The sequence below is a fragment of the Camelus bactrianus genome, chromosome 15, assembly GCF_048773025.1.
Source record: "Camelus bactrianus isolate YW-2024 breed Bactrian camel chromosome 15, ASM4877302v1, whole genome shotgun sequence".
Classification (NCBI taxonomy): Eukaryota; Metazoa; Chordata; class Mammalia; order Artiodactyla; family Camelidae; genus Camelus; species Camelus bactrianus.
In genome coordinates this window covers 57,373,583-57,390,352 of record NC_133553.1, presented here as the reverse complement: position 1 = coordinate 57,390,352, position 16,770 = coordinate 57,373,583, and the positions used below count along the sequence as shown (strand labels likewise).

At 35.0% G+C, this 16,770-nt stretch overlaps 1 protein-coding gene across 4 annotated transcripts in view; it reads left to right on the top strand.

The window, feature by feature from the left end:
- The first annotated feature begins 35 nt into the window (after window positions 1–35).
- The window catches only part of PUS10 (pseudouridine synthase 10), a 54,589-nt gene continuing 37,854 nt past the window's right edge, over window positions 36–16,770 (top strand). The window contains exons 1-4 of one of the 4 annotated variants that reach the window (XM_045514376.2): window positions 36–254; window positions 3,300–3,440; window positions 6,160–6,423; window positions 7,168–7,254. In XM_045514376.2, coding sequence (XP_045370332.1) covers window positions 3,315–3,440; window positions 6,160–6,423; window positions 7,168–7,254 — 477 coding nt within the window. In that variant the 5' untranslated portion in view covers window positions 36–254; window positions 3,300–3,314. Of the gene's footprint in view, window positions 334–3,299; window positions 3,441–4,347; window positions 4,596–6,159; window positions 6,424–7,167; window positions 7,255–16,770 lie in introns of those variants that run through there. The other 3 variants (XM_045514375.2, XM_074341178.1, XM_045514378.2) reach the window with 3 other exon arrangements.

The following is a 16,770-nucleotide window of genomic DNA, read 5'->3' as shown; positions in this document are numbered from 1 at the left end:
GGCTACAATGACCTAGACGTCGGAGGCCCTTGGAGGCTTCTCTGGGACAACTCGGACTCGGGCTGGGAGTAATTTTACCCCACGCTCTCCTCCACCCGCGGGGGAGGTGGGGTAGGAGGCTGTCAGCCAGACAGCTTGACTGATTAACCTGCAAACAAGTAGGGGAGAGTCCACTCAGTCCTCGCGTGAAGGAGCTGGTACTTTCGTTCTAAAGCTCTCGTTTCCTCGGGGAACATAATAGCTAGACGCAATAGGTGCGTTGTCTTTAGTCTTCCCCATTCCCTCTGAGGGCTGGAAAGGGTTAAATCTCAGGCTCCAGCGTCGTGGGAGAAGGTGAGGCAGGGAGGTCTGAGGTGGGGCGGGGGGTGCAGACTGGGTACACGAGAGGTGTGGAAGGAGGGGATCGTTTCCTTCCTGCCTGAGTGGCTTTGTTAGCAAGGAAGGGTGAGTGGGAAGTTTCTTGAACCCGACTGACAGGGAGAAGGGCTTGCTTGGTTGCCCAAAGACTCGAGGTTAGAGCTGGGGATGAACTTTCCAGAAGTCTAGAATAGATTCCGCAGCTGAGAGTATCGGTAGCGCGATGAAGTTATGAGCGCCCCCTTCTTTGGAAATCCACATCCCACCCCCACAAGACGAATGACACCCTTCTGAATAGATATAAGTTTTAAAAGATCACAGGATGTGAGATTCAGCCTCCTTATTCTAATGGTTTTCACATGTCGCGCTTATTATCTGTTTGCAATAGTTTCTGTAATCAACCGAGAGGTGAAAAAAAAATCCATCCTCTCTAGTAAATCAGAGACGGGGCTAGTTTGTGGAGAAGGCACTGGATTCCGGTAGGGATCCTGACACGTGGGAAGAGGTTCTGTTGCAATGACTTGTTACAGTTCTTTGTATAAACACGTAAATGAAAAGCAAACGTCTTAAAGGCAACCAACAATGAAAACCTTACAGCATAGAATGCATTTCTCAGGGCTTTCCTTCAAAGAAATAAATCTGATTATAGAACAACTGATTTCTGATGTCTTATGAAATCCTGTCATTTCAGCGCTGTACACCGAGATGAAACAACCAAATTTAAGGCATAACGTATTTTCTAATAATGTTAACGTGCCTTAGAAGTCTCTACATTGTTGTAGGTGAAAATGATCTTGAGAGGTTTGTAAGTCCACTCCTTTATTAACACATACATAAGGAAGAGAGGGGTTTTTTTGTAGTTGTTTTTAAAGACCTCTTTAAATTACTCAAGACGGGAGGTTTCCTAATTCTGAACAAGTTTGGGAAGTTTTCAGAGCCAACATATTGTAATGTGTCATTTATTGACTAGCATGCTACGTTTATTCGACAGAAACTACTGGAGAAACAAATACTTGTCTTTAAGGCACAGGGGGAGAAAAGAATACATTTTAATACAACTAAAGTCTCCAGGGAAGTCTTTGATACAAAGTACCCTTTTAAAGTACTTACTCATGAATTTATTTATTGCGCAGGAGCGTTATTTGTTTCTCTTTCTGAGTTAAAGGTTAATTCTGAATTAAATTAAATCCTTGACCTCAGCTAATGAAAAGGAGAGAAGAGAACTTAAAAGGGTGAGACAGTTTCTCTGTGAGGGGAATGCAATCAGGAAAACACTTTAAAGGCTGATAATCAGCCCCTCAGAGAATCCCAACCTCTTTTCACCATCAAACTAGCAGATTAAATGGGCTGGGGGAAGAGATTCAGACTATTAAGAAGAAGAAGCAGATTTCAGATTATTATAAATAATAATCACCACACATTTTCATTATGTAGAGGGTGTTCTCCACATACTCTGTACTTTCTGGAGCTCAAATTTACTTAGGCAACCCTAAATCAATGTTTCCTAATCTGTGTGTCTGAAAGTTCTCACTGGTGTGTCCATACAAGCCATGCTTTCTTCTCTTCCCTTCCAACTCACTTGTTCGTCTGAGTTAGAACCCAGGCACAGGCAATCTGTTTTTATAGTCGGCCTGCTAAACTGATTTTTATGGTGAAGAGTTCCATAGAACTATCTACCTGTCTTTCCCATTATTTCGTGTCAAGGATCTACTCTTCATAAGTGGCCACAAACATTTAGAAACTTGCAAGTAAGTAGTGGGTTTTAAAGAGTTAGCAAACACAAACTAATTCTAAGAGTCATCATAGTAAGCACTTGGAAAGAGCTTCACCCTCCCAAAAATATTAAGCAAGTTCATTTGAATTACAAAACTGTGCAAATTAAAGGTGCCAGTCTTTTATCTGTATGGCTATAGTCATACCATACTGTACCATACAATCATGGCCTTATGAAATATCAGTAGTTCCTCATTTTAAAGTAATGTGAGCTCATTCATTAATCAGATTTTTTTTTTTTTGCCATAAGAAATGATTAAGTAATTTAATTTTTACTACCTCTCCTTCCTGGCAGCAAGAGAGTTATATTGGATTTCCCTCCATTATCTATGTAGTATTTATTCCTAAGTGAGTTTGTTCAAATTGAAAAGATTTTTGACAATAATTACTCTAAAATATTTTGCATTTAATTTGTTTTTGTTGGAGTTTTGTGCATGATGGAAGCAGATTTTTCTCATTTTGTAACAGTTGGTTGTCATTTAGTTATTTTTTCATCAAAGTAAAATAGATGTTTTTGGATATAGTGATCAATTTGTTTTAAGTACCTGAGCAGGGGAGGGTCTAGCTCAGTGGTAGAGTGTGTGCTTAGTATGCATGAGGTTCAGTCTCCAGTACCTCCATTAGGTAAGTAAATAAACCTAACTACCTCTCCCTTAAATACATACATACATACATACTTGATTGCTTAACCATCATTAAAGTCAGTTAAGTATTGTGTAGAATAATCTTTATTTTTTTTTCCTAGCAAACTAATTTTTAATTTCTAACAGTAAAGTTTATTGAATTTATTACTCTTGTGTTCTCAAACAGTACTGAGTGGTACAAAATAAAAAGCAAAATTTCACTCTGTATTGTTGTTTTCACTACCCTCTTCAGAGACAGCCATTTTTAATATTATTTTTATTTCTTTTGATTAATTTAGTTATGTTGATGCACTTTATCATAATCTAGAATGTTAAAGTCCTGAACAACTAGAAACTCTTACCTGATGCATCTAAGAAGTTGCCTTCAAGTTTATATTTCAATATGGTTATAGTGAAAGGGACATTATTGGAGAGTACCAAATAACTGATTTTCAAATATAAACTGTTATCCTTAAAGGTGATGATATATTTGTGAAAGTAAAACACAAAAGATGCTCATTAGTTTTACTTTTTCTTCCTTTCTAGTTATAATTATTTAATATGTTTCCACTGACTGAAGAAAACAAGCGTGTGGCCCAGTTGTTGCTCAGTACTGGTACCTGTCCAAGATGTATCTTCAGATTCTGTGGTGTGGATTTTCATGCACCATACAAACTTCCCTACAAGGTATTTTCTTTCTTTCTTTCTTTTTTAAAGTTAAAAAAGATTCTCTATTTTGAAATCAGTATCTGTATATTTAAGGGTATATATCTGTTCTTAACTCTTCATTAAATTTTTAAAAAACTATAATAAAATAATTACTGATAATGGTAATTTGAGGATTGTTATAACCATATAAATGTAAGTTCCTTCTTAAGTGATTATATCTAACATTTAATGTAGTGGGATCTTTGTGGAGCAATTCCCTGGTGCATTTAATGTTTGTATATACCTTTCCTAAAGAACATCTAGACAGAATATCACAAAATAGTGCTTTTCACCAGATATTAGTAAGATGTAACAGGAGTGGGTGATAGTCCTGAGATCTTCTATTAAGTGGAAGCATTGTGGGTTTGGTTGCCTTTTTTCTTTTCCTGTTTTCTATATTACCATTTGTATTTACAAATGTGTATTTACAACCCTCTAGAAGTAAATGCTTATCATCATTAACTGCTATTAATAACAACAAAGTAATATACTGAGATCTTTGACATTTATGGTAATATACAGAGAGCTTTGACAGTTAATACAGTATTTCACATAAAATACATAACATTTTATGAAATATGTTTTATTCTAATAGTGATATTCTATTTAGAGGCAAATACTAATTATATATGTAAATATGTACTTATATAAACAGTACGAATACACACACAAACACATGCATACATATACTCAGTTCCTTATAATTTTTTAACATTGCCCAGGAGTTAGCGATAGCAGTCATTTCTCCTTTGTATTAGTTGTTTCTATTATTTTGGAAATAATAATTATATTATTATTCATATAGCATTATTATATGTCAAATTCTCATATAATCTTCATGATAACCTATTAGGTAAGTACATACTATGATTGTCTCTATTTTCAGATGAAGAAACTGAGGCACAGAGAGGTTAAGCAACCTGCTCAAAGTTACACAGCTATTAAGTGAGCAAGCTAGGATATGAACTGTCTGAATCCAAAGCCTAGAATTTGGAGTTAGAAGACGTGGATTTGGATCCCAGGTCCACCACTTTCCAGCTTCAATTTTCTCCTCTATAAATGGGAATGATGATAACATCCACCTCACAGGATTTTCAGGGACAGTATGTGAAAACTCTTTGAAAAATGGAAATGGTACATATGCTATGTTTATTCATCAATACACACTCTGACTATAAAATAGTAAGATTGATTTTGTATAACTTATACATTCTTTCAAATACATTATAATCTATTATTTTATACATATATTGTAAGATTTAAATATATAACAAGACAGTGTTATCAACTTTTGTTTGTATCATTTTATGTAAATAAACATGAAAATATCTGAGGACTTTTTCTGGGTAAACATACTTATATTTTGGTATTTTCTATTCATATAATTATATATGTACACATACATATATCTATATTATGCTATATTGACATTATAGATTTTGGGTAACAATAAACCTATTTGTGTGGGTCATAATATGCCTGTATGTGTATATATGTATGAGTATGTATTTCTTTTCTAAAGATTTAATAGGAGAGCTAATGTCTTAATGAAATGAATTAAATTTGAATGAGAGATTTTTCCCTTTAGAGTCAGTAAATTGTAATATGAGTGAATTTCAAACGAGTATTTATTCAACAACTGAATAATAAAACCTGACTAATTTAGATGAAACAGAGAAAAAGTCCTCTGAGTATTTAGATGAGGGGAATGTCTGAAATATAAGAACAGTTTCAAAGGAATGGCACTTTTGTGTGTGTGTATATATATTTTTTTTATTGAAGTATAGTCAGTTTACAATACTGTGTCAATTTCTGCAGTCAAATGCTCTACCCCTGAGCTATACCCCCTAATACTGTGTCAATATCTGGTGCACAGCATAATGCTTCAGTCATACCTGAACATACATGTATTCATTTTCATATTCCTTTTCACCATAAGTTACTACAAGGTATTGAATATAGTTCCCTGTGCCAAGCAGTATGAACTTCTTGTTAGGAAAGACACTTTTTACATTCTAACACAAAGAGTGACAGAAACTAGGCAAACCAGAATGTAGTAGAGGGCTTTTTTAAATTAATTCCTATAAATGGTTTGTTATTATGGTGCCAGATTTCAGCATTGCCAGCATCTGTTTACTTTTGTGTAGTAAATTGCCTTGAAATTATTTTTACTTGATAGACTTTTAATCTGTCTAATTGTTCAGATTTCACATTAAATATTGTACATACGACGTTTTAGTGGTTGTGAGATTATTCAAAAACCTAGGAAAGATGGAAATTCAGTTTGCATTTCTATTTGTTAATTATTAGAATTGAAGTTGGACTTTTTTTGTTTTTGTTTATTTGTTTTACTAGAATTAGCAAGTGAATGATCCTCACAACAGAACTGCAAACCAGATTAATAAATTAATAAACTACAAACCAGACTAATGAAGTCTTTCTGTCTCAGATTTAGGATTTCAACTTCACTGATGTATGAAACGCTTTTGAAAAAACATTCACAGATATATTATAGGAGTTAAGTAACTCTCTTTTAAATTCCCCAGAAAGCCAATGCTGGTTAATAAAACTAATTGATTGCTCCAGAATTGATATAAATCTGTGATATGTCATAATTTTCATTCCTGTTTTCATGCTTCATCTTACCCTTACAGACATTGTCAAAGGGTTATTCCTTTTTTAAAAATTAACTTTACAGGAGTTGCTCAATGAACTACAAAAATTTCTGGAAACTGAAAAAGATGAATTAGTTTCGGAAGTTCCAAACCCACCTCCCAAGAAAATTCGACTACAAGAACTGGAAGATGGGATTGATAGGATGGATAACCTGAGTCAAAATGGAGAGGGAAAGATCTCAATTATTGAAGATGGAAGCATTGCTTCCAAGAACTCAAATTTAAATGTATGCAATGTATGCCTAGGAATTCTTCAGGATTTCTGTGAAAAAGACTTCGTTAAAATGGTAAACTTTTTTATTAATATGTAATATGTAAAGATTTTCAGTTTTAAGACCTAGAATTCTTATATTTAAAGGAACAGTGCTATTCATTTCAACCTGTCTCACACAAGTGGATCATTAGAATGTTTTCTAAATTTTTTTTCAAAAACAAAGCCTGCTATTCTCAAATTACCTTTTTACCAACATATCTAAAAGTTAATGAAATATATATCCATGAATTTCAGTTATAAATACTGTTCAACTGAACAAAAATATATCAGTTTTCCCTTTGCTGTTTAACATAGCTAAAGAGTTAGAGAAAAGCTCTTATTCCTACCTATTAATGTCCGGAAAAGACAAGTGTTAGAACAGCCTTGTGGAAGGTACATGATTAAATGTGGGATTGTCTTTTGTTTCCAGGCGTCAAAAGTGCCATATTTGCCTTTATTTTATTTAAAATCTCTTCTTAATTGTGAGGTGACTTAATAGAAAAGTGTTTAATGTTCACTAGATTGTTCTGCAGATGAGTTCTGGCTGTTTGGCACCTCATGATATCAGTCTTTAGGGTCATAGTTGGCAAATAGTGGATTTCAGGATGTTTGTGTGAGTTTCCTATTCAAAGGTAAAAGTTTGGAAGTTTAGCAGTGTCATCTCCTAGACCAGAAATTCATGTTATGAAGATTAATGTAAAATTTTCAGCAATTTCTGAGACTTTGTATAATGCTTTTTTATGTAATAAAAAAATACTTTTGTGTAATACTTTTTTAGGTGTGCGAAAAGGTTGGAGCCTCTGGGTTTGAATTCACCAACTTGGTATTTTCAGTCTCCTTCCCACCACAGCTATCTGTAAGAGAGGTAAGGTCATTTACATGCATAAAATTATATGTGAAGTACACAATAGAAATTTCTCCAAAAATGGGGAAGTAGAGATATGCCTTAATGTATTATATTTTTTACATTTTATGTATTTATTAAATGACTGAAAGCATTATGGCATTATAGCTGCTTGATACTGGATGGAAAAAAGGAATGATTGGTTCAAGTTAGTTTATTCATCACGAGACTGCCACCTTTTTTTAAAGGTCCTTATTCAGTAGCAGACATTCAATGAGCATTAGCTCTGTGTGAAGCATGTTGGTCAGAGAAAGATATTTGATGAGGACTCCAGAGGTTTTTTGGGGGCAGATGTGTGTGTTTTATAATGGTCCTAGGGTAAGATCATTTCAATTATGATGAGCTTTCTTTTTCCTGGAGTAAAATATAAAAAGGTGACACCTCTTTTAGTCATTAGAAAAAGGGAAAGAAATAACCTCACATTTCTTTTAACTTTTTTCCTTTGGTAAGTGAAAAAAATAATAGTATTCATTATTGTAACATTCTTGTGTGTCAATACTGATGTGAAAAAGTAAAACTACCTTTGTTAATATTGCTGGATGTAGTATAGGGAGAATGACCTCTGTAATCTCAAATTACAGCATTGAGTGCTAAGCCCATCCACTTATATGTATGAGATATCTTTTCCTCAGGAATCCCAAAGCATCACCAGAACATTACATCTCATACCACCACTTTCTTTAGGTGAGCATGTTTATTAGCCCCCGAAAGGCTGAAGCTTGCCTTAAGTCTTCTTGAAGCTGGATAGAATGGTAGAGAAGTGCTGGGAAGTGAAAAAGAGTAGAATGATTTTAAATATTTTCTCTGTTGATGACAAGATAACTGAGCAAATAGAAGAAGTAAAGGGGACGGTAATGATATACTGAGGTTTATAAACACTTAAAAGTCATTTTCTAGTCAATTGTCAGTGCAGGGGAGGGTATAGCTCAGTGGTAGAGTGCATGCTTAGCATGCACAAGGTTCTGGGTTCAATCCCCAGTACCTCCATTAAAAAATAAATAAATAAATCTAATTACCTATCCCCACCAAAAAACACAAAACAACATAATTATCAATGCATTTCTCACTGATAGGTCATCTCCCAGGCCCAGTTTTGGTAGAGAGAAACAGACTTTCAAAAGCTAAGTGACTCACAAAGAGTTGCAGTGTTTGAGTAACAAAAATAGGAATAAGAAGTATGTTTTCTAAGTGTGGTTATATATCTTACTACCAAACTCTTCCTCTCAAAGTTTGTTTTTACATGAAAATTTGTATTGTCCATTTTTACCACTTACGCGATGATTGTAACAATATTAACTTAATATTTATTGAATACTTATGAAGTATTTATATTCCGTATTAGAAATAGAAGATGCTGTTTTAAAAAATAGAAGTATTTTGCATAAACTATTCTTGCTTTCTGAAACTGTTTTTAACCACCAAACTATTTAGCAGAAATACATAACTATTCCAGTTATCGGGAAATTAATACATTTCCAAAGTTTAGTGTGTTAAGTGACTCAATTGTTTTTGTTGTAATAATGAGTAATATATTTTTACCCACTCATTTGTTAGGAATAATAATTATTCACAGGTTTGCAATTTTGTATTTCCACAACTCAAATTTTTTTCAGCAAATTGTGTTTATGGTTCACTTTGTCATTTTATTATTATGTTTTGTTAACTCACTTTTACTGCCATCTTTTATTACTTCTTTGGAGTTGAGATATGTTAGCCAAGATGGATATAAATTGATTTTTAAACTAGTTAACTTATTTTTTACACTTCCCAATTTAAACAAATTACATGTATTCAGAATATTCTTGTATTTTTGAACATAAATTCTGTGACTTCTCTATTGCTGTGTTTAATCTAGGTTGTGGTGTTTCAACTTAGATCTTATAAAACTTAGCACTTATTTGTCTGTGTGTAAAATAAACATTGATCTATATGGAGTTGATTGATGCTAGTTATCTCATAATTCAGAGTGGAATATACAATTGAGTAAATTTAAATGATTCAACATTTTTCTACTTCTAAAGAAGAAAATTATGATCACAGATACATTGATTTGAAAGCAAATCATTTTTTAATCAACATGGTAGTATTTATTATATTCCTGTTTGGAAAAGAAGCAAGGAAAGTGGTGACCTCAAGTAAAGGATTAAAAAAAGAAAATCAAACTATTAATTTTGTATTAACCCATCCATATTCTTGGCACTACCAATCCCTTTCTTGCTACAAGTATAGATTTTATTTACCATCATTATAAAAGCACTAATTTAAAAGCTTAGAAAGAAAAGCTTACAATTAGTATAATCATCGTCGTGTTCACTGAGTTTGGGAGAATATGGAGGGAGGGGTGGAGCATAGCTTCTGTATGTGTTTTCCTAGGAACTAGTTGATCTGGTCAGGACAATTATAGACTTAATATGCTAAAGAAGAGATAACAAGACAAGACAAACCCCTATTAGACATCATACAAAACATGGTAAGCAGAATAAATGAGGGCAATATCCAGTGATTCACAGAAAACAACAGGATGGAAACTAGCTGGACATAATACTTAGAGGTTCCAAAGTCTTTATAACAGCATACAAAATTTGAATGTTAAGTTGATTATAAAGGAGAGTAATAAATATCTCATGGCCATCATGGTGACTTGCTGGAATTGGCCTTACTATTTGAATGTAACTATGGAAGGATGTCTTGTTTATAAGACTCAGATTTGTTAAAAGGAGAGATATAACAGTGTGACATGGTAAGAAATTATGTACCTACGTTGACATCTGAGATCCTGCAAGTGGAAGGATGCTGAACATCATCCAGAGGAGCATAAAAAGAGAGAAACAGCATAGATACAGGAGTGGAAGTGTGCTGTATGCCCCTTGGTAAGGAAGAAGTGATGAATTGCAGATGTAAGATAGTCCCAAAGGTATTCAGTAGTATGAAGGACTCCAGGTGCCTAGGCACTTGATGGAGACCTCATTTGGTTCAAAGCACATTGTCTGACAGCATTTGAATTGAAACAGCTTCTTCTCCTAAAGTGACTCTCAAACTTTAATATGTGTAGGAGTCGTTGGAGAGTGTCCCAGGCTCTCTAGGACCCATGACTTTATGTTTCTGCCAAGCTCCTGGGTGATGTTGGTGCTGCTGGTAGAGCGATCACACTTTGAGAACCACTGTCCTAAAGGACAATGGGGGAACTAATCTACTTCTATAAGAAAATTGATAACCTTCTAAAAATTGTGTTCCTGATAGGAAGGGAGAAACAGGCATAATTAGAATATATCCTAGACTTTTCATAGGTAGACCTCAAACAGTCCAAAGAAAAGGCAAAGAAAAATGGCATAGGAATCAGCTGGAAGATAAACTGAAAGGACTGGGGGGTTCAGATAAAGTGCAATTCAGACCTTACTTAAAACCAAATTATCAGGAGGAAGGTATAGCTCAAGCGGTATAGAACATGCTTAGCATGCACAAGGTCTTGGATTCAATCCCAAGTACCTCCTCTTAAAAAAAACTAAGTATGTAAACCTAATTACCTCCCCCCTAATAAATAAATAAATAAATAAATAAATAAATAAATAAATAAATAAATAAATAAATAAATAAATAAATTTTAAAAACCATATCTCAATAAAATGAAAGTTTAGGGAAAAAAATACATCTCAGTGAGAAGAAATGGGGTCTATCTTTCTTCTCTCTCTTTTTCTCTCTCTCTGTATTTACATAAGTATTTGTATTTATATATTTGTATGACTTTTTATTTTGGAAAATTTCCAAAGTAGTAAGTCTAGTCTAATGAACCCTTATGTATCATCCAACTCCAGCAGTTAATTTTTTTTGCCAACCTGAGATCAATTAAAAATATATATATACAGGAAAGGTGAAGTCAAATTAATGTAAATGTAGAAGAAGGTTTAGATCTATAATAGCAACTGGAAAATAAAATCTCTAATGAGAACAGACCTGCAAGAATTGCTGGGGAAGACATGGGGTGCTTAAGGTTATGTTTAGAGCAAGAATGAGATGAAAAAGGGGATAGATCTGCTTTCTGGAACTGATGGTGTGCTGCTGATGCATGATATAGAGAAGCCAAACTCTGGAAATCCTATCTGGCTTCTGTCCTTTTTTGTCAAGGAATATGACCTTCAACCGAAAAGGGTAGAATGATCATTGGAAAGGAAGAATGAAAGTTCCAGAGAGTCAGGCATTTCCAAATGGGTTCAGGTGTTCTGGCCTGCATGAATTACATTCCAGAACAGGTTCAGAAAGAACTTGCAGCTTCTGTGATCTTTGAGATCTTTTAAAAGCATGTTTTCCAAATGACTGGAGACAGATAAGGGCAGTTCCAGTTTTCCAAAGGGAAAGCAAATTGGTTCTATTAACTACCAACTGGGGAGCTCGACTCTAAAAGCTTGGCAAGATTCTGGATCAGGAACTAAAAAGTAAGTTGTGGGCAGTAAGGATAAGGAAAACTTTGTTGTCAATACATAGAACAAGTTCACTAGGGACAAATCATGTCTGTGTCATTTCTTTCTTTTATAGGCTAGCAGGACTGGTAGAACAGGGAAATACAGTAGCACCAGTATGACTGGAATTCAGCTAGTCATTTGACCAAGTTTCTTTCCTCATGGTAACTTCCTAAAAGTGGCAGGAAACATGAGCAAGATGTGAAGACAGTTGGATGGATTTTGTTCATACCCAAAAGGAGCTGATTAATGTCTGATATCAAATGGAACAGTGTTTTCCCAAAGCTCTGCAGATCAACCACTTGAAACCCACTTGAGGAAAGTTGTTGAAAACAGATTGCTGGGCCTTGTCTCTGACCTCCTAAATCATAATCTCAAGAGATGGGGCAAAAAAGCCCCTCAACAAGTTGTGTACATATTAAAATTCAAGAATCACTGAACTTCAGGGAGATTTCTGATGTGCTGCAGGATAGAACATGTGATGCTGAGGAACACTCACTACAGGTGTGCAAGAAACAGAGTTGGCCATATAGCACATAGGTTAAGGGTTAGAATTGAGATCCAAAAAGATCTCAGGAATAGGGAAAATCTAATAAGATAAAATTGAACAGGATTAAACATAAGTTCTTATACTTGGGTTTAGAAAAACAACTGCCAAGTAAAGGATGAGGCTGGAGTGGCTTAAGAGCTGTGTTTATAGACAAGGCTTACAAAGCTTAGGGGTTTTAGTTAATAGCTCAGTGAGAATTATGGGTGTGATGTGGATAACTTCTTTGGATTTTAGTCCAGATATTAGAAGTATAACATCTGGAAAGATGAAGATGACAATCCTGTTTTACTCAGTGTGGGCTGTTCCTGAAGTGCCATATTCAGATGGAATGTCCTACTTTAGGGAGAACCAGTACAAATGGGAAGGCATTTTGTGGCAGTCCCTGTAATAATCCCCAAAACTTGTGAATATGTTATTTTACATGGAAGAGAAAAATAGCACATGTAATTAAGATTAAGGATGCTGAGAGAGAGAGATTATTCTTAATTATCTAAAGGGGCTCAGCCTAGTCATATGAGTTCTTAAAAGTACCCTTCTTGACTGAGGTCAGGGTAAGAGGAAAAGGTTATTGTGGAGAATGGTCAGAGAGACACAATGTTGCTCACTTTGAAGTTGGTGGAAGGGAGACATAAGCCAAGGAAAACGAGTGGTAGCTAGAAGCTAGAAAAGGCAAGGAAACAGATTCCCCTGGCTTAGAGCTCCAGAAAAGGATTTGGACCTGTTGACCCAGTGATGCCAGTAAGACCAGTGTCAGACTTCTGACCTCAAGAACTGTTAGGATAATAAATGTGTGTCTTAAACTACAAAGTTTGTAGTAACTTGTTACAGTAGCAGTAGAAACAAACACACATTAAGGTGAGTACATTCAGAATGGGGGAGACATCTAAACCCTGGTCACAGGAGCTGCTGCCAAAGGAACTTGATTTATTTAATTTGGAGAATGCGTGATTTAGTGGGATGAATTTTCTCTCCTTAAAATCTTGAGGGTTTTCCTCCCAGACAGATATATTCAGGAGGGAAATAATTTTTGGCTATAAGGAATTATCCAGAACAGGATAGACTTTTCAGGAATAGTGAGTTTTCAGTCACCAGAATGTTTCTGCCAAGGCTGGGCAACTGCTTGGCAGAGACCTATACAGGGAAGGTGTGAACCATGTAGTTGATTAGACTAGAGATTTTGTTCAGCCCTTTCAAATTTCAAGATCCTATATAGTTTTAATTAGAATATTTATTATAGTAATTTTTAAATGTCACCTTATACTCATGATTGATTCCTCTAAACTTCTACACCACAGTAAATTACTGCCACACTAAAATTACCATAGAATGAATAACTCAGACTTATGCTAATATTAGGCTAAACTTGTATTTATGGGAAAAGGGAATTCTAGTTATGGCCTTTTAAAAGTAAACGCTTTAGTCTTATTAATTCTTTTAGGTTTATCTTTACTAGTAGGCTCCAGTAGGGGGCAATATTGTACTATCAGTTTGGCTTATTGTTACTTCTCAGGAGCAGCATGTGGGAAACAGTTCACTCAGTATTGACTTTGAATGGATTTGGTGTTCCATAAATTAATGTTACTTTGGTTGTATGAAACACTACTTCTCTATATGCAACTTGATATAGAGTTTCATTTGTCAAATCAAAACCTTTTTCCTTTCATTTTTTTATACTTTGTGATAGTTCCATGCTTTGCATTGAGTTCTATAAATTATACGTAGTCCTAGAAAAGTAGCCAAAAATAAAAGCAGTACCATTTCTGTGGTAGCAGTTTATATTTATAAAATTGTTTTTTCTTAAATTCAGACAAATGGATATTCAAAAGGCTTTGGATTTTTACTTAAGTCTGTTCTTAACCAGTTTGGGACCATCATCTATTTAGAATCCAAAAAAAGCAATGACTCCCTTGTCCTAAAGATGCACATATTCAAAATTTTGCATGTATATATAGGGTTCTCTTAAACTCCCAGTCATTAACCTAGGATCTTTCTTGATTGCATCATACTCCAGTAATTTTCTCCCTCTGTAATTGGTTGATGTGCTTACTTTTTCTAAAGGGCAATGTTTTTCTAATTATGTTTAACTCATAGAACAAAATTTGACAAAATCGCTTTGACCTCAAGTACAGAGACCCACACTTTCAAGTTCATATTTTATGTGCAGGCCTGAGCTGGCTGTCTTCATTCATTAACCTGACTCTGATTTAGCATGTGTGTTTTCTACTTTTTGTTCCTTTTCCATGACTTTTCAATTTTTATTTTATATGACCAGCATCCTGCCTGAATTAGTTTTTGTTCTCTCTTACCCACCGTTTAATACAAACTTAAGGTTCACTCAATCGACATACTTTCTGAGCTTACTAAGGAGTTTTCAGAATTTGTAGCCCTAATTTTGGTGAAGTTAGTCAGATCTTGCTTCAATCCCTATATGGTCCATTTATCCATGCAAAGCATTTTTACAGGGTTGCTGAACGAGGCACTGAAAAACATGCAAAATTATAGTAGTCACTGTCTCTGCCTCTCAAGGATCTTTCAGTAGACTCCTTATGGACGAATTGAGGGGACATAACCTTGGTAATGTTTTGCATATACAGGATGTAACTTTTTAAGCCATTCAGAGGACATGCAACAACTCAAACCCATCTCCCTTATAAAAGGTAACCCCGCTAGTGTATCTCTGTGAGCACAGCACCAGTGTGTGAAAGCCTGCATTATCAGGGCCACAGAATCACAGATCTGTAGGAGACCTTGGTAATCATCTAGCACTCACTGAAAAATATTGTGTGTGGTTGTGATTTGTCAGAGCTCTGGCCATGTCACCACCCCAGGTATAAATCTATTAATACCTTTTGAGAATCTCTGCTGGAAAGTCCAGGAGTTCCTAACCTTTTAATCTCTGAAAGTTTAATGAATCCCCAGTATTTATGAATTGGAAAGAAGATATGCTTGGATGATTTTTTTCAGCCTCACAGTTTGGGATTACTTCACTAATCATCTCACTCATCCTCATTTGAAGAAGAGGAAACCAAAGCTTGCCCAGTGTGTCATATTTATTGAAATTTGGGTGTGTCTCCCTGCTTCATGCTCTTTTTTTGCTTGTTTGTTTTTAAACCATGCCATCTCTCCATCTTGTATACTTATGTGTGTTTTATTTACTTAACTGCCTTGCCCTATGGGCATTGCCTTTTCTTAACTACTCTACTTGTTAAGCCATACACTCAAGAACGTAACTAAGGATCAAGCAACACAAGAATGATAAATCCCGGCAGAGCTGCTGCATCAGAGGGGGAACCTGGGACTGGACATGGGAGCAAGTTCAGGATTCTTTTACTCAATATACAGCTGGGACATGCTTCCAGGGGAGAAAGGATGAATGACATACAATTAGACCCAAGTCCTGGTTAGAGTGAGCAACCAGAAGCCTAGCTGTCAAGGAATCAGAGCAGATATTAAATAGATCTAATAACTCACTATTAGGGGGAACAGGTGCAAGGGGGGGGCATCAAATAAAGCAAGAATCTTTCCTGAGATCACTGAGGCTTGTAGCAAGGAGGAATAAGTCATATTCTTGGGAATGAGATGCCATGGTGAAGTTGGACTAGAAGCAAGGCTAATTCTAAAAACCAGCACAATAATAGAATGTATACTGGATTAAGGAATGCAGTTGGCAGAGTACTCAGACATATGTTTAAATATTTAAAGATGCATATGTTACTTCCTATCTTTGCTTTTTTCTTGGCCTGAACCAGCTAAGTATAGGTAGAGGAGGCAGCAAGAAAGAAAACGTTGCTATGGCTAATCCACCAGTGTGGGTAGTTGAGATGTAGCAGGCTGTGTTAAGAACATGAGGCAGCTTTAAAATTTTGAAGTTTTTTGTTTTAATTTGTATGGTTTTATTCTCGTGAAGTGTTGCATTTTGCATCTTTAAAATTTACAGTGAGAAATGATTATATAACAGAATTAATAAGAATATAAGATGAAGCAAATCCTTTTTCTTTAAAATTCTATTTCCCCACCAGATGTAACATATTATCACATTGCTACTTACTGATTGTTGAGTTCCTTATCAAACTTATTTTTTTCCATTCATTTTTAGGACTGTGTGGCCTAGTAGACTCTTTCAGAAAAAGGGAACTTCTTTTTTTTTTTAATTTATTTATTTTTTTGGAGGGGTAGATAATTAGGTTTAGTGATTTATTTCTTGATGGAGGTACTGGGGATTAAAACTAAGACATCATGCACGCTAAGCAGGCACTCTACCACTGAGCTATACCCTCCCCCCCGGAAAAAGGGAACTTCTAATTTAGACTCTGCTTATTTCAGATTTGGATTTCTCTTGTTACCCAATTGAGAGAAGTCATCTCAATTACCCTTTTTGCTGAGATCACCATCATGTTTAAGACTTAGTAATTCTAACCTACTAGGTTATTATTTTTGAAAAATCATTGTAATAACTTATACATACATATATGT